The sequence below is a fragment of the Drosophila persimilis genome, unplaced genomic scaffold, assembly GCF_003286085.1.
Source record: "Drosophila persimilis strain 14011-0111.01,24,50 unplaced genomic scaffold, DperRS2 tig00000663-arrow-arrow-pilon, whole genome shotgun sequence".
Classification (NCBI taxonomy): Eukaryota; Metazoa; Arthropoda; class Insecta; order Diptera; family Drosophilidae; genus Drosophila; species Drosophila persimilis.
In genome coordinates this window covers 1857909-1872981 of record NW_020825331.1, presented here as the reverse complement: position 1 = coordinate 1872981, position 15073 = coordinate 1857909, and the positions used below count along the sequence as shown (strand labels likewise).

Genomic DNA, 15073 nt, shown 5'->3' with positions numbered 1-15073 from the left:
TTATAATTTGATGATGAGCTTTCAGTAATGGGTTGAAAAAAAAGAACTTTCATAGAATTTGGTATTCGTGTCGATACGGTGCCAACTTAGTTGGTACTCGGTATAATACTATGGATGGTCCAGAGTTAAGTCATCCCCAACGTTTTCCTGATTTCCGATTGCTTATACATATGTACATGTGTACTGTATGTGTATCAGAACACTTTCCTATCCTCACGAGATAGGGACGTGCCGTGCCGATTTCTAGATCTCTAGAATATAAACAGCTAAGTGAAATCTTAGAATCCTTCATATTTATATACAATAGATTATATATGTATGTACTTAAATATAAAGGTATTCATACATATATGTATATGTATATATTTTGGTATAATTTATTTAGAAGCCAAGAGTTTGGAAAGTTGCTGTAGTAACCTTGCATTTCGGCAAACAGTAAAATTTTTCAAAAAGCCACAAAATCGTATCGAATCGAATCATTCTATGAAGCCATAAAGGACTTGCATGAAACTATATTCAATTGCAGTGGGTTAGAAATTTGAATATCCTGCACTCAGTAACCCTCGAGCGTACATATATAAAGATAGATATATATTTTTTGGTGTATTTTACCCATAAGTTAAGTGTAAACTAACGAAAAGTAACTTTCAAAGCTGTGCGAAACATATATATAAAATATTTGCATGTTATAATTAACCGCCATTAAGCCCCATAAATGGGTATATACCACACGTAATATATAGAAAATAAATTGCATGCTTTATTTAAACGCAAGTGAAATTCTTCTTGGCGGATGGATGGTCTCTAGGATACGGCATAGCCGCCCTCCAGCAGAATGTGATGGCCATTCACGAAGCTGGACTTGTTGCTCAGCAGGTAGCCAGTGGCATCGACAACCTCCTGCACCTCACAGAACCTATTGAGCGGAATGTGGGCCAGCAGGGGTCCACTCTTGCCGGGATCCGACCAGTTGTCACGCCCCATTTTGGTCAGCACCACCGTGGGATTGACCGAATTAACTCGTATCCGACGTGGACCCAGCTCCAGGGCCAATGACTTGGTCAGCGAGTCGAGGGCCGCCTTGGTGGCACTGTACGCGGTATGACCGGCAAACGAGCGCGACGCCGCTATCGAGGAGACATTCACAATGGAGGCTCCATCGCGGAGCTTGGGCAGCAGGGCCTGGGTCACATTGAAGACGGCCTTGATGTTCACATTAAAGTGGCTGGAAGCGAACAATTAATGCAATTTGTATTTTTGTCAGAGATCTCGTTCCGCTCACGTATCAAAGTCCTGTTCGGTGAGCTCCTCGAATGGCTTGATGATGGCCACTCCGGCATTGTTCACCAGTCCGTCCAAGAGTGGCACCTTGGCCAGGGCCTCTCTCACCGGCTGCCACTCGGCCAGGTCCAGCTGCAGGGGCTGAATGTGCTTGGGATCAAAGGCAGCTAGCTCCTTGAGCTGGGCCTCGCTGCGGGCCACTGCTATGACCGTGGCTCCCGCGCCTGCCAGCTCTTTGACCAGGGCTTGGCCGATGCCCGCACCCGCGCCCGTCACCAAGATCACCTTGTTTTTGAGATCGGCCCACATGATGAACGTGTTGTTGATCTCTAGCTTCTCGTTGCGTTCCTGTGGAAAGTTTCGCTCTGTGTGTACGGAGATCGTATTAAGAACTGGAACTATTTGACACCTTATCGCTCTAATCTGCTGGCCAAAGCTTTGCCAAGACGAGAGCTTTGGATTGCGGTAGGGCGTTTAAGGTCGTTTAAAATAACTCAGAGTTTCTCTCAGCAGCTTTAATCAACCAGCCCGACCAGCTATAAAAATGTATAAATAGAGCCGCCTTTTTCCGATAAGCGATATCTAAAGTTGCCTTCTACGCCAGGCGATACTTCTTAAAGTTTGCCCTGGCTTGATCTACTAACACTAACCACTAGCCATACAGTATACATATACAGAGATGTGCCAGTTCATACACCGAACATGTCGCACACGAACTTTCTTGATTAGATCCCGGGGTCATCAAGCCCAGCTGGCATTTTCTCACAAAAATATGTGATTGTATGCTTTTAATCTGTTTAAAGTATCAAGTCCCGTCACGACAGAGAAGACCCCTTCATTCCCAAAAGAAATCAAGATTCAAACCCTCGGCTAATGTCCAAATATGTATCACTACCGTCTTTTAATTAAAGAAATTTTGTAAGGACAAGTAGAGTTCCTAAAAATTATGAAGCACCGTAGACGCCTTGGAGGAGATATTGGACACGCGCTCCGACTTGCTGAGAGTTGAGGGCAAGCGGATCCGAAGCCTGGTCATCCTTTGGCTCTGTGCGGGTCTTGCCGGAGCAGCATACCAAAGGCAGACTGAGCCTTAACGAGAAGTCGGCCATGACGACGGTCCAGCTGCGTCTCTCCGATGGCAGCCGCATCGCAGCCCGCTTCAATATGACCCACAACGTGGGCGACCGCCTGGCATGGCCCCAGTACTTCAGCCGAAGATTCATGCAATGTGGTCGTCATCCAGCACATGAACGAGGATTAGCCCGAGCAGTCCTTCTCCGACATTTCTGATGTTACTTTGGACTAAAAATCAATACAGACAGTTAATAATGACAATGACAATGGTTAGCTAAACCATTTGGGCAGTTATCTTGTCTCACCTTGTTGATGGGACACTAAAACTTTTCTGGCCGCTTGCAGCAGTCGAACTCATCGTGGACATTGTCACAGTTGGTGGTACCACCGCAGACCAGAGCCCTCGATGGCAATGACCAGAGTTAGCCAACAAGCTGACCTTTAGGGCATTTGCCAGCGAACGCTTGATCCTGTGACTTCTGCCTTCGATCTGGTAAAAGTTAAAGAAGGATTAGGATTATCCTCTACCGCCCGCAGCCTCAGCTAATCTTACGCAGTAAATGCAATGCGAGATCGGCTCGTAGCCCACGGCATGAATATTCCTTCCTGGATACCGGTAACGGCACGTTGTCAGATGAACAAAAGCTCGGCCAGCCCTCCCCAACTCTCCAGTCAAGGTATGTTCTTCGTTTCGACGAAAATTTTGTTGTTTTTCTTCCTTGTGACCTGAATTTGATGTGATTTTGGTTATTCTTCTTCCTGACGTGAATTTGACGTTAAATGACATGTTAAATCGTTAAATATTTAATCGTTTTAAATATCGATATGCATTCGATCGATGAATCGATATTTTCAGCACATGCAACCTTGCTACCGGCAGCCGCTTTCCAGTACTGGACACCGCTATCAACAAAGTTCTTTAATTCTTATTTAAATGCATTTTTGACAAAACAACGGCAAGAAATGGCGCAAACGAAATCCACAGGTAGTTAACATGTCTTCCCAAGCTTCTAGAAAAAACTTAACAGCGTTCCATATGTTTAGCAGCTAAGCGCCCCAGGCTGGACAACAGGCCGGCAAATATGCAAGAAGACGATGGTAAGAGAATTTGATGAACAGAACAGCCCTAACATGATGGTAAATCATTTCCACTCTTTTCCACCATGCAGAGACGCCATCCGTGTTCAATCCAAAGTATCGGGTGTGTCCCTACCTGGACACGATCAACCGCAATCTGTTGGACTTTGATTTCGAGAAGCTTTGCTCCGTTTCGCTGACGCGGATTAATGTGTACGCTTGCTTGGTGTGCGGCAAGTATTTCCAGGGACGCGGCACCAACACGCACGCCTATACGCATTCGGTGGGCGAGGCGCATCATGTGTTCCTCAATCTCCACACACTGAGATTCTACTGCCTGCCGGACAACTACGAGATCATCGACTCGTCGCTGGACGACATCAAATACGTGCTAAACCCGACCTTCACCAAGCAGGAAATAAGCAAACTCGACTTCGTCCTGCCGAAGCAGTCGCGCACCGTCGACGGCATCCTCTATCTGCCCGGCGTCGTCGGTCTGAACAACATCAAAGCCAACGACTACTGTAACGTGGTGCTGCACGCCCTCTCGCACGTGGGCCCCCTGCGGGACTACTTCCTGCGCGAGCAGAGCTACGCAAAGATCAAGCGGCCGCCGGGCGACTCGATGTTCACCCTGGTGCAGCGCTTCGGCGAGCTGATGCGAAAAATGTGGAATCCGCGCAACTTCAAGGCTCACGTCTCGCCGCACGAAATGCTGCAGGCGGTGGTGCTGTGGTCGAGTAAGCGCTTTCAAATAACAGAGCAGGGCGATCCCATTGATTTTCTCTCCTGGTTCCTCAACACCCTCCATCGTGCCCTCAAGGGCAACAAGCAACCCAACTCCTCCATTCTGTATAACATCTTCCTCGGCGAAATGCAGATATTTACGCGCAAAATGCCGCCCGTAGAGCTGGACGACGCAGCCAAGGAGAAACTGCTCGCCACCGAGGAGTACCAGGATCAGGTGGAGCACACAAACTTTATCTATCTCACCTGCGACCTGCCGCCGCCACCTCTGTTCACCGACGAGTTCCGCGAGAACATCATTCCGCAAGTGAATCTCTACCAGCTGCTGGGCAAGTTCAATGGCAGTGCCGAGAAGGAGTACAAAACCTACAAGGACAACTTCATGAAACGCTTCGAGATCACCCGATTGCCGCAGTTCATTATCTTGTACATTAAGCGGTTCACCAAGAACACGTTCTTCTTGGAGAAGAATCCCACCATTGTCAATTTTCCCATCAAGTGAGTATCGCTGGCGATTTCGTGGAGTATTTGTTCACCTCTGCCCCTCTTCCCGCCAGGAACGTGGACTTTGGTGACATCCTGGGCATGCGCCAGAGGGACAAGGATGTCAAGGATACCAAATACAATCTGGTGGCGAACATTGTCCACGATGGTGACCCCAAGAAGGGCACTTATCGCGCCCACATTCTGCACAAGGCAAACGGGCAGTGGTACGAGATGCAGGACTTGCATGTCACTGAAATCCTACCCCAGATGATCACCCTCACCGAGTCCTACATTCAGATCTACGAGCGCAGTTCGGATCCCTCATGATCCAAGCGCTCATGGTCCCTTTCTAGTTTATTTTTTGTACTGAAAATACCTCCATACCACGAGCTATAATACAAGCTATAGTCCAGACAGACCAGACTATAATAAACCCTTGTATTTCTATTCGATTTATGATTCTACTCCCTATGCTCCGTCTTTCTATCTTTCCTTGTGGCTGCTGCTTTCAGCTGTTCCATCAGATGGTAAGCCGTGCGCATGCCTGGGCTCCCCCACAATTCCCAAGGGGAGAAGGGAAGGGGGCACTGGCCCTGGGATTGAGCGAAAGGAAAAAAAATCGATGTTATTGCCAGTCGGTTGCCAGAGTGTTTGAAAGCAAGATGTCCGAATTGCAGCAGCAGCAGAACAGCTACGAGCAAGAGTGCCAGCGGGCGGAGCTGCTGGGCCTGCAGGCGCCAGACAAGGACGAGTTTGATCGTAGACTCCAAGCCCGCCTCGAGCAGGAGCAGGCCGACCACGATGCAGCCGAGGCAGTGGTAAGTCCCTGAACTCTCCTCTCCACGAACGCTTGACGACATCCTACGGTTTCTTTGCCCGCCCAAAGCTGTTGGAGCAACAAGGCGAAGCGCTTAGAGATGTCGGCGGCAAGCTGGGCGAACTGAATAGCATTTTGTCCAGCACGCAGCAGAGACTGAACCGATTTAAGCAGACGGCCTGCGGCAGCCTCAGCAACATCTTTGCCCGACCCAGCTCCGGGTCCGTAGATCTGTCTGCAGCAGCAGCAGGAGCAGCAGAGGGAGCAGCGTCCCAGGAAGAGCGTGCCCTCGTTCAAGAGCAGCCACGGCACCCACCCACAGCGGCCGAGGTCAGCGCCGCCAAGGCCGCCAAGCAGCAGCGCATAGACTCGGATCTGGACAAACTGGACGCGCTAATCAACAAGGCGGATAACGCCCACATAGCCATGAGCGAGCAGACGAAGCAGATGCGGCGCTTGGCCAAGTGAGGTCTGGAATCGAGGAATCAAGGAAATCAAGGACTCAAGGTTCGAATGGGGTTGCTTTCTTTATTATGTACGAAATTCGTTTTGGTCTATAATCAATACATCGGATCTTCGGCTTATCTCTCCCTCCGTCTGCTAGCCTTGATCCTGGCCAGCCTTTGTCTTCTCTTTCTTTGGATGAATGAGTTTCTGTATGAGTTTCGCTTATAACTGAAGCTGAAGTTGAGATTACCCAAAAGCGTTTTCAATCACATGCAGGCAGGCGGACAGTGCGGGTTGCGCTTCACAGCTCTCATTCGGATGGATCTGCCCTCAAGCACGTTCGTCGCCCGCTTCTAATCCTCGTTCATATCCTGCATCGTTTACCTCTACTACTCGCATTATACCATATTCAAAGTTTACAGAAGTTTTTTGTCGATATAAAAGTTGAATCTCTTTGTAAAATATAGGAAAAATAGAATTAATTTTATAAAGTATATTCCAAATATATTCAACAATCGTTTCAGTTTTTATCCATTCAGATACTATTTGTGACGTGCAATTTTGTTTATCATTTTTTTGGATTTGATTTTTGCTCAAAACATGATTTGAATCATTTTTTAATGGTTTTTATTTTAATTAAACTAACAAAATATTATTTTCTCTTATTCTTTTCCAAAAACTCATTAAATGAATTAATGTGTGTATTTATTTTCTTAATTGTTTTGAATTTTACTTTGTGGTTTTCCACCATATATACAATTTTGATGCATAGTACAGTGCGTTTCACGGCGTTAGGAGGCATGAATGGACATGCACTCCTGCCAAAAACAAAACCAAATATCTATCCAGAAATCACAGCCACTGGTCGCATGGCCGTGAAACGCACTGTACTACAGCTGGACTAGCATAACTTCCACCTCCACTACTTCCTCTAGCTAATACTTGTTGAGAAAAATGTTTGTAAAGATTAAATAAATGCGTCAAATATTACAAATTAAATTAAATTCTTATTAAAACTAACACAAAGAACGAAAGTAAGAGTAACATAAGCTCTGCTCTGCACTCTGTCTGAAGAGAGGATACGAGAATCAGTTTGAGGAAGAGCCGTCGCTCAGTTTCGGCTGCAACTCTGCCAAGCGCTGGCGGCCAGACGCCTTCTTGGCCGCATTCAGGCGCGACTCTAGCAGCCAATTAAGCAGACGCTGGCGGTTGGACTCTCCATTGAGCACGCTCGGCAGGGATATGGCACGTCTGATACTTGGGCTGCGTCTTCGGCCGAACGTTACGCTGCCTGGATCCGACTGTTCGTCATCGCTGTCGCTACTGTATGTGCTTGGAAGCTTCGCACGAGCCACGTAAATGCCGCCCGGCTGAGCCTCGTCCTCGTATATGAAGTACGTAAGGACGAGATTTTCTTCCATCGCACTGCGGCGCCACTCCATGGGTTGGTATTCGGCGTTGCGGTCGAGGCGCTGGCGCAGCTCCATGAACATTTTGGGAGAGATTTCAAACTGGGAGACATCCTGGTGGGCCTGCCAGCGCTGCAGGATATCCGGCGGCTCCTCCTGGCAGTCTTCGTAGATGCCGTAGCTGAGCTTGATGGCATAGTAGCCGCTCAGCACGGGCGCCTTCCCACTGATGCGCCGCAGCACTCTCAGCTGCGGCTCCACCACTCGGATGAGCATATACTGCTTTTGCTGCGACGTGGGAGAGGCGTACAGAACGGCGCGGCTGCCCGTAAGGTTTATCGATGGCAACACATGGGGCCACAGGCTGTTGAGCAGGCGCAACACCAGCTCCGTCATGGTGGAAAACTGGAAGAAGTGACGGATGGCCGGCGGCAGTCCGTCTGATTTCTGAGCTGACGGCAGCCAGCGAACGGTATCGGCCCACAGTCTGGCCGCTTCTCCATTGAAGATGGCCATGCCCAGGAAACGCATGCAGCGCTGGCAATGCAAGTGCTCGCCACGTCTCACAATTTTGGCCAGATTGACCATCCGTATGATCACGTTGTTGAGGCCGTAGAATAGGTCCTTCTCGCCCGGCAACAGGCTGTGTGGCCTGTCCTGTCCATGTCCATGTCCATGTCCATGGTCGTGGCCGTGGCAAAAGAACTCATTCGGATCCACAATGCAATTGGGAAACTCACGAAGGCGCGTGTAGATGCGCCGCGGGGCGACCTCTGCCTGGCAGCCAACGCATTGGATCGCCAGGGATTCATTCTCGCAGCAGCTAAGGAGCAGCGGCTTCATGGGCACCCTTACCGTCCGTTTGTCGAGGACAGCCACGGCTATTCTGTTGAAACTAAAGCGAAAGCTCATGTTTTTGCCGCTCAAGAGGAAGCCGGACAGGCTGCTGAGGTCCATGTCGAATTCGTTTACTCGCATGATCTCGGTGTCTATGGATTTCCCTGTTCCACAGTCGGCATCATCAATGTAGATTCGCTGCTCCAGGATGACGACGCGCATGTTGCTGGCGTCATTACGATGGAGCTGGATATACACCTGGCCGCATTTTAGATAAGGACGAATCTCGATGAGTACGCCCGCTAACATTTCGATCCTGTTTATTTGTTATATTTTATTTGGACGTTTTGGCGGTAAGGTAAAAAAAAAAGAACGATTTCCGAGAAATATTGACTTAACCGACCCTCAGAAATATACCAAAATATACCGTCTCATTTTGAAAATATACCGTAATCATACCGACTAATTCAACTGACTAATGTCAGGTGGCGCTGCTGATAATTAAATCAATATGTCTTTAATATGTAGCAAATGTGTAGTTGGCGTGTAGTTAGCATGTACAGCATTTATTTAGTGGACATTTTTTTTTACCTTTTTTTGTTTAAAAACCAATATAAATGAGTTCTTCAAGTTAGCCAGTCTTATAAGAAAGGGACCTCCTTCAACCGGTTGACAACAATGAGTCTCATTCCATACACAATGATAGCAAGAAAACGAGTCAAGTATTTAAAACAAACCAGTCAAGTAGAAAATTGATTCATCAATTGTATAAAATATGTGGGCATGAATGGGCGTTCTTTCTAGCTAGTAATATTCGACGGAATATCAAAATCGAGGAATATGTAAAATATAACTTGAATTCGTCAGTATGTTAACGGTATATTTTTAAAATGGGACAGTATATTGTGGTATACTTCTGAGGGTCGGACTGTATATTTTAACGATAAGTCCGCGGTGACACTGCTCAGCTGTTCGCCCTTCCATTCGAAAAAAAGTCAACAGGTTCGCAGTGCAAATCAAATAAGTGGAAAAACATGGCAGAAGAGATTTCATTGGCTACAGTCAAGAAGCACAACAAGGCAGAAGATCTCTGGATAGTTATCGAAAATAAAGTCTATGACGTCACCAAGTTTCGGCTCGAGGTAAGCCCGGGGATTGTGTTGATGCTGCATGATTGGAGTTAAGCTGATTGATTCCTATTTATGTATTTGGCAGCATCCCGGTGGTGAGGACTCGCTCGTAGATGTGGCTGGTCGTGATGGCACCAAGGAGTTCATCGACGTAGGCCACAGCCTAGAGGCCAGGTCTGCAGGCTTTCAAATTGAACGACTTTCAAGCGATTTCCTCCCATTAATTCGTTGTCTGTTCCTTATTTTTCCTTTTAGGAAGATTATGAAGAAGTTTTATATTGGCGATTTGGCGGCCGCTGATATCAAAAAGAAAAGCCCAATTAGGTGAGCGACAGGCTTTAATTTAACAAGGATAACTAAAAGAATGCTTGCTATCTCATGTGCAGAAAACCCTAATTCTATAAAGGATCAAGAACCGCATTCCCGATTCCAATAGAATTATGGTCATCATCTTTCCCCCATCATCGCTATTCTCCTTGCATGACTCAGTCCACTACCGAATGCCATGTCTTTGACACATAATCAATAGTCTATTACGCATATCCCCGGCTAACCAAATTTTTGTGTAACGCATTCTTTGGCCTCCATCAGCGAAATTTTTCAGGCATGAAATTATACTGACTGACAGCACCTTTTTTCCTCCGAATTTTTCTTATTACGTACGTTTGTGTAGCCCATCGTAGCCCCATCCAGACTGACACCAATCCTTCTTGCCACATATGTAACATATACGAAAGGACGCTTTAGGACTTGGGAAACGTTACTATAACTTAAGTGGCATGTCTGAAACTGATATTTTATTTACTATAATCGTTTTTCATTTATGTATTCTATACTACCTACCCCTATACTACCCATATATTAGATTTTGACCTGAAATGCACTTGTAAAGTAGTTGGTTTTACAATTATCACACATTTGATAACAAATCGCTTACCTCTTTCCCCAAGCTTTAAGTCATTCTCAAGCTCCAAAGTCAAGTTCTACAAATGCTAACAAGCTATACCATATTGAAGAGGGACCTGTAAGTTTTGTATATACATATGTGGCACTAAATTATATCACGAAAAACCACTAGAAAAATGTATGCTCATGGTTCACTAACACACAACCACTTGGATGCTATTGGATTTCGCACCGTTTTTTCGGCATGTTTCTGTCATGAGGGGGATACTAACCACTATGCTATCGAGGACCAAAATGTTTCTATTTTCTTTTGACTTTTTCTTTTGTTTCTTGGTTTCAATGTCCTTACCACCACCTCAACCACAGCACTAGTGCCACGCCCACAGAAACTGGTGAAGCCAGCATCAGTAATGCTCCTCCTACCGCGCCCAAGCAATGTTGCATCCTGCATTAACCTCCACCTTAAAGTCCACCCTACCAAAAGCCTAACCCACTTAAAGTGCATTGTAGTTTCGCAATAGCTAAATGCATATACATACATACCATATTTGAAAGAATGCTCTCTAATTAATTTTGTAAAACATATTTTCTATTTGCCGACTCAAGCAGATGCGCTCATGTGGGACTGGCCCTGGGCGCTGTTTTTCTGGGCTTTGCTCTGATTTATGTGATTAAGCGGGGAGGAGGACCCAAGCAGTAACCATCGGTACTGTCTGATATTTCTTCCGCTTCTTCCTTCATTCCGCCGCAATTGGAACGATAGTGGAATTGTTATGCCCGCATTTTGGATATTGTACAATAATGATATTATTTATTTGCCGTTTGCAAATAACCCACAAAGTACCCGAGAATTAATAGAAATCTGTGAAGCCATTGCATTTGAGAGTCCATAAGACTTTGCGATTCGGCACATTCTATCTACCTTTCTATCTATCCATCTATATCTATAGTCAAAGTTCTATCTGTAGCACGCATTTGTTCAATGTTTAATTCAATAAATCATGCCTTGTATACAAAGGGTGGGCACACACACTCTTCTACTCTTCTTTTGATTGTGCCTTAGAGCAGAGGTGGGCACGTCTTGGTGCCAACTGCTACCGAGAGAATGCAAAAACACTACACTACTCAGTCAGTATATATGAAATATCCTGATTTATGCATCTTATACAATATATTCCAGCCATCTGTCTATTATCTTTTCGCCCAATCACAAATATTCCAGCTGATTCCACACCGCATATCTCTGTATCTCTTCCCACCTACGAAATACCGGCCGTTATACCTCGCCTTTTCCGGACTGAGACGATTCGCGTGTCAGGGGTCAGCCCCTGGTTGCCACAGATTTGCACTAATACCTTATAACTCTCTGGTCGTCAGCCATCACAGGACACTGGCAGAGTGGCACTCACGCCTTTAGACTGTCAATACCTCCTTCCTATTAGAACGAAGAAGAGTAGGAATTTGCTTTGCACTGCGGCGAATGGAAGAACCCTTTGCATGCGGCTTCAGAAAGATTTCTGTTCTTCACAATTGATTTTGCTGATGGCTGCATCAGAGAGATGTGGGTGCGCTCCCTTGGAGCACATACCGACTCTTGACAGCTAAGACGCACTGGATAAGAGAGATTGAGTCAGAGTGAGGTGAGAAAATTTTAGGATGTACTCGTATATGGGGGTCGCCAGCTTGGATGATCTGATCTTTTGACAGATGGTGAACATCGTCAAGGAAGACGTGCTCTTTGACATGCCTGAATGGGAGAGAGCGCATTCCTTTCAAGTTGCAGAAACCCAGCACCCGAGAAGGATCGGAGAAGTTACATTGCTCTAGCACGAGAGAAGATATGATCTGCGTTTGCATCCAACAGATAAGTTCTACATACATATATGTATATTTGACTCAAAATTAACAATAGTTTTTATAAATTTTGTATCAATCTGTACGCAGCTTCGTTTCAGGGTCTGGTGGTACAAGTTTTGAAATAATATTAACAATAAATTTTCACAATAGATGCGAGATTTTTCTAATAAATTTTTGCTTGAATGATTATCATTTGCTTGCGCTTCTTGGACAAGCGCTGAAGAGAGGCATGTGGTATGATCAGGACGGAGGAGCTGGCAAAGAGAGCGCCAATCTTAAGGCTGGCTCGAAGGTCGTAGGTGCTGCCGGTGGCCACCATCGTGGTGTCCGCTCGGTTTTGGGAACGAACAGCAAGTGTGCCACAGACGCGCCCACCAGTGGGCTGTAATGTGGACAGCCACAGGAGCAGCATCTCGTGCGAGTCATCCTCTTGCTGATACTGTGGCAAAGAGCAGCTGATGCTGCGTTCCACAAAGAGATCACGGTGCCGGGTACGGACCGACATGAACAGAACGGGAAGCAGATCCAGCGGCTCGTCGACCATAGAACTGATAGTCTTTCCCTGCAAAAGGAACATCCGGTGGCACTTGGTCTGGTTGAGACGCGTCTCGTTCGGGTCCAAGAAGAAGGTCTTGGTCTGCCGCAAGGCCATCCCATCAACGGTCACCGTGTGATGATCGTTTCGTAAATGGGTAATAAGGGACGAGACGAAGCACAGTCTCGGGCAATCCCCTTCGGGGCACTGTAAGGGATCACTGCGCATCTTCAGCTTTTTGGACCCGCCCTTCTCCACCAAGTCGGCGTTCGTCTTCGGCTCTTCCTCCAGGGTCTCGTTCTCCAGGACGTCTACTGTGCTGAACTGGGACTGGGCTGGCCAAGACAGCGTTGTGTTTTCGCCAGGAGGTGGAACTGGGAAGATCCGCTGGTAGTTGCAACGCTGCACGATGGACCCAAGCCTCTCAGGTGTCGTCTCCTCCTGCACGGGCTCCAAATTGGGGCTTTCTCGCTGAAGATTTGGGGATTCTCGCGAATCCTTGCTGAAACCACTCTTCTCCTTGAGGACATCCAGCAGTTGCTCCCCGAGCAGGGGTGCGCCTTTGTCCACCTCCCCGCTCTTCCGAATAAGACGATCTAGGTCAGCATCTTTATCCACCTCTCCTCCGTTTAGCCGTTTAGCCTGGTCAGGGGTGGGCAGAGCTCCGCCGCACTGACGCTGAGGGCACTTCTTGAGGGACCATGCCAATCGATTCCGCTTCTCTAGATGCTGCATGCGACGTTGAATGCTGGCCAAATTTTCCATTACCTTGCGCTTCGCCTCGATTGTACGCTGCAGATGCTCCAGGGAGTTCTGAGAGCCACTAGTCGTCGCCTCTGGTTTCTCGCCGCTGGTTGAGATGTCAGCAAGGCCATGTCCGCTTCCATCTCCCTGCTGAAGCGACCAGGCGATGCTGGACGCCTCGTTGGACGGTTGCACCTTCCGATAACGTGCGATCTGCTGCATATGCATATCCTCCCTAGGATGTATGGGCATCCTTTCAAGGTCGGACTTGTGCTGATGCTGCTGCTGCGTTGTCGTAGTCGTAGTCTTGGAGCTGCTTAAGTTTCCGAGATCTTTGAAATGACAGCAGGAATCTGCCGGCACCTTGGACGCCATAGACTTGGTGCGCCTCTTACTGCGCCTCCGCTGGCGAGTACCCGCACGCCGCTCGCTCGACGATCGTGGGGTCGGATAATGGCGCTGCTGTATGCTGGCAGATCGTGGGGTCAGTGACGCTGCCTGGCGCTGCTGCTTCTTGCTTTGTGTTGGTGTGGTCGGACTTGCAGGATTCTCTCCCAGATCCTGGTGCTGCTGCTCCTGGCTCTGTAATGGTGGGGTCAGAGGAGGCTTCTTTCTCAGGTAATGGCGCTCCTGCAGTGCTGGCACCTTGGGTGGCGGATGCGGATTATTATCCAGCAAATCAGAACTAGAAGAAGTAACCCCCACGGGCTGCACAACGCCCTGCAATACCCAATCGGGCTGCGGATGCAGGGAGTGAGAAATGGAATGGAAAGGAAAGGGATAGGCATTAGTTGGAGCTTCTTGGTAGTCGATGGATTGTCTTTGGCTTACAGCATTCTTGCCCGTTTGTTCATCATGTACTTCATCCTCACTCTCCTCCAAATTGATGAAGAAGGTGAGCTGCTGGCATTTGCTGCAATGGTCGGAGGTACCCACCACGGTACGCTCCTCTGGTCTGGTGCTAGGACGCCGGAAATCGTACTGCGGAGTGCTGCTAACAGAGCCCCTCGTCTGGCCACATATTGTGCACTCGTACATTCTACGATTAACCATAGAGGAAAGGTATCCATCAAATGTGGCATTATTTCGAACTTACGCAATTTGTTGGGATATATATACACATTAAGGTTATACAGGATGTGTCTTCCCCTCCCCACACTCGAATTTTTTCCAGCACAGAGTCAGTCGTAGCGTAGCCTGAAGTTTTCCTCAAATCGAGGACTTGATTCGTTTAACAAAACTAACTAGATCTCCCCAAAAGGTAGTCCTACTCGTTTATAGCATAGGTAGATTGTGTGTTGAGGAATAAGTAAATCTTTGTGTCCAGTCGTAGACTGAAAGATTGAGTTTTCGATGAGTTCCATTTTTGCGATCTACAGGAACTTCCACTTTGCATCCTTGCATCGATTTATTTTGATATTATAAGGCTATAAAGTGTCGGTGAAAGGAGTGCATGTTCATAGTTTGATCTATGCGATGACTGATTGGACGTTGGGGTTAGACTTCCCAAAACTTCTTCACTCCAACTGCTAGATATGTCATTTATCTATGTGGTGTGTCCGTGAAATGAAGGATATTTTGCTTCAGTGGTCTCGAGTGGGTTTCTTTGTACATATTATTCACATTGTATATACATATGTATATTTAGATCTGTTTGTATTGTACCAGAGTACTACACTATATTTAATAGTGAACATTTACGGAGGATAGGGATTATAATTCCCTG

General features: G+C 47.1%; 7 protein-coding genes across 10 annotated transcripts; 3 read left to right on the top strand and 4 right to left on the bottom strand.

Annotated features, from left to right (window-relative positions):
• Positions 1-736: 736 nt before the first annotated feature.
• LOC6603101 (L-xylulose reductase) lies at positions 737-1730 on the bottom strand. The gene is made up of 2 exons (XM_026991290.1): positions 1283-1730; positions 737-1225 (listed from the first exon to the last, which is right to left on the bottom strand). Exons 1-2 carry the CDS (start codon positions 1588-1590, stop codon positions 805-807), a joined length of 729 nt encoding a protein of 242 aa, XP_026847091.1. The 5' UTR covers positions 1591-1730; the 3' UTR covers positions 737-804.
• A 422-nt stretch (positions 1731-2152) lies between these two features.
• On the bottom strand, positions 2153-3142 carry LOC113566316. The gene is made up of 3 exons (XM_026991423.1): positions 2909-3142; positions 2661-2845; positions 2153-2583 (listed from the first exon to the last, which is right to left on the bottom strand). Exons 1-3 carry the CDS (start codon positions 3140-3142, stop codon positions 2574-2576), a joined length of 429 nt encoding a protein of 142 aa, XP_026847224.1. The 3' UTR covers positions 2153-2573.
• Positions 3143-3287: 145 nt separating this feature from the next.
• Positions 3288-5117, top strand: LOC6603102 (U4/U6.U5 tri-snRNP-associated protein 2). Of its 2 annotated transcripts, none has more exons than XM_002028076.2 (4): positions 3288-3340; positions 3400-3453; positions 3525-4677; positions 4737-5117. In XM_002028076.2, the coding sequence occupies exons 1-4, from the start codon at positions 3319-3321 to the stop codon at positions 4990-4992; spliced, it is 1485 nt and encodes a 494-aa protein (XP_002028112.2). In that variant the 5' UTR covers positions 3288-3318; the 3' UTR covers positions 4993-5117. The 2 variants fall into 2 exon arrangements, with proteins under 2 accessions (XP_002028112.2, XP_026847121.1); XM_026991320.1 differs by having other exon boundaries at positions 3313-3340; positions 3403-3453.
• A 199-nt stretch (positions 5118-5316) lies between these two features.
• LOC6603104 lies at positions 5317-6505 on the top strand. 2 transcript variants are annotated; one of them, XM_026991347.1, is made up of 3 exons: positions 5317-5483; positions 5552-5989; positions 6087-6505. In XM_026991347.1, exons 1-2 carry the CDS (start codon positions 5328-5330, stop codon positions 5948-5950), a joined length of 555 nt encoding a protein of 184 aa, XP_026847148.1. In that variant the 5' UTR covers positions 5317-5327; the 3' UTR covers positions 5951-5989; positions 6087-6505. The 2 variants fall into 2 exon arrangements, with proteins under 2 accessions (XP_026847148.1, XP_002028114.1); XM_002028078.2 differs by having other exon boundaries at positions 5552-6505.
• A 79-nt stretch (positions 6506-6584) lies between these two features.
• LOC6603073 lies at positions 6585-8511 on the bottom strand. Its single transcript, XM_002028079.2, has one exon. It carries the CDS (start codon positions 8482-8484, stop codon positions 7018-7020), a length of 1467 nt encoding a protein of 488 aa, XP_002028115.1. The 5' UTR covers positions 8485-8511; the 3' UTR covers positions 6585-7017.
• Positions 8512-9147: 636 nt separating this feature from the next.
• LOC6603074 (probable cytochrome b5) lies at positions 9148-11243 on the top strand. 2 transcript variants are annotated; one of them, XM_026991313.1, is made up of 4 exons: positions 9148-9317; positions 9391-9479; positions 9561-9629; positions 10578-10754. In XM_026991313.1, exons 1-4 carry the CDS (start codon positions 9210-9212, stop codon positions 10663-10665), a joined length of 354 nt encoding a protein of 117 aa, XP_026847114.1. In that variant the 5' UTR covers positions 9148-9209; the 3' UTR covers positions 10666-10754. The 2 variants fall into 2 exon arrangements, with proteins under 2 accessions (XP_026847114.1, XP_002028116.1); XM_002028080.2 differs by lacking the exon at positions 10578-10754 and adding an exon at positions 10821-11243 and having other exon boundaries at positions 9149-9317.
• An 882-nt stretch (positions 11244-12125) lies between these two features.
• On the bottom strand, positions 12126-14534 carry LOC6603075. The gene is made up of 3 exons (XM_026991338.1): positions 14444-14534; positions 14179-14386; positions 12126-14085 (listed from the first exon to the last, which is right to left on the bottom strand). Exons 2-3 carry the CDS (start codon positions 14383-14385, stop codon positions 12232-12234), a joined length of 2061 nt encoding a protein of 686 aa, XP_026847139.1. The 5' UTR covers position 14386; positions 14444-14534; the 3' UTR covers positions 12126-12231.
• Positions 14535-15073: the final 539 nt, after the last annotated feature.

What these genes read in the sequence shown, in the direction of transcription:
- LOC6603101 (XM_026991290.1), bottom strand. Translation starts at nt 1,590, where the DNA reads ATGTGGGCCGATCTCAAAAACAAGGTGATCTTGGTGACGGGCGCGGGT. An exon ending in ACCGAACAGGACTTTGATAC is followed by an intron (nt 1,226 to 1,282) that starts GTGAGCGGAACG and finishes GTTCGCTTCCAG; the next exon opens with CCACTTTAATGTGAACATCA.
- LOC113566316 (XM_026991423.1), bottom strand. Translation starts at nt 3,142, where the DNA reads ATGTCATTTAACGTCAAATTCACGTCAGGAAGAAGAATAACCAAAATC. An exon ending in TCTCGCATTGCATTTACTGC is followed by an intron (nt 2,846 to 2,908) that starts GTAAGATTAGCT and finishes AACTTTTACCAG; the next exon opens with ATCGAAGGCAGAAGTCACAG.
- LOC6603102 (XM_002028076.2), top strand. Translation starts at nt 3,319, where the DNA reads ATGGCGCAAACGAAATCCACAG. An exon ending in GGCGCAAACGAAATCCACAG is followed by an intron (nt 3,341 to 3,399) that starts GTAGTTAACATG and finishes CCATATGTTTAG; the next exon opens with CAGCTAAGCGCCCCAGGCTG. An exon ending in AAATATGCAAGAAGACGATG is followed by an intron (nt 3,454 to 3,524) that starts GTAAGAGAATTT and finishes TCCACCATGCAG; the next exon opens with AGACGCCATCCGTGTTCAAT.
- LOC6603104 (XM_026991347.1), top strand. Translation starts at nt 5,328, where the DNA reads ATGTCCGAATTGCAGCAGCAGCAGAACAGCTACGAGCAAGAGTGCCAG. An exon ending in ACGATGCAGCCGAGGCAGTG is followed by an intron (nt 5,484 to 5,551) that starts GTAAGTCCCTGA and finishes GCCCGCCCAAAG; the next exon opens with CTGTTGGAGCAACAAGGCGA.
- LOC6603073 (XM_002028079.2), bottom strand. Translation starts at nt 8,484, where the DNA reads ATGTTAGCGGGCGTACTCATCGAGATTCGTCCTTATCTAAAATGCGGC.
- LOC6603074 (XM_002028080.2), top strand. Translation starts at nt 9,210, where the DNA reads ATGGCAGAAGAGATTTCATTGGCTACAGTCAAGAAGCACAACAAGGCA. An exon ending in GGCCACAGCCTAGAGGCCAG is followed by an intron (nt 9,480 to 9,560) that starts GTCTGCAGGCTT and finishes TTTTCCTTTTAG; the next exon opens with GAAGATTATGAAGAAGTTTT. An exon ending in AAAAAGAAAAGCCCAATTAG is followed by an intron (nt 9,630 to 10,820) that starts GTGAGCGACAGG and finishes CGACTCAAGCAG; the next exon opens with ATGCGCTCATGTGGGACTGG.
- LOC6603075 (XM_026991338.1), bottom strand. Translation starts at nt 14,385, where the DNA reads ATGTACGAGTGCACAATATGTGGCCAGACGAGGGGCTCTGTTAGCAGC. An exon ending in AACAAACGGGCAAGAATGCT is followed by an intron (nt 14,086 to 14,178) that starts GTAAGCCAAAGA and finishes CTGCATCCGCAG; the next exon opens with CCCGATTGGGTATTGCAGGG.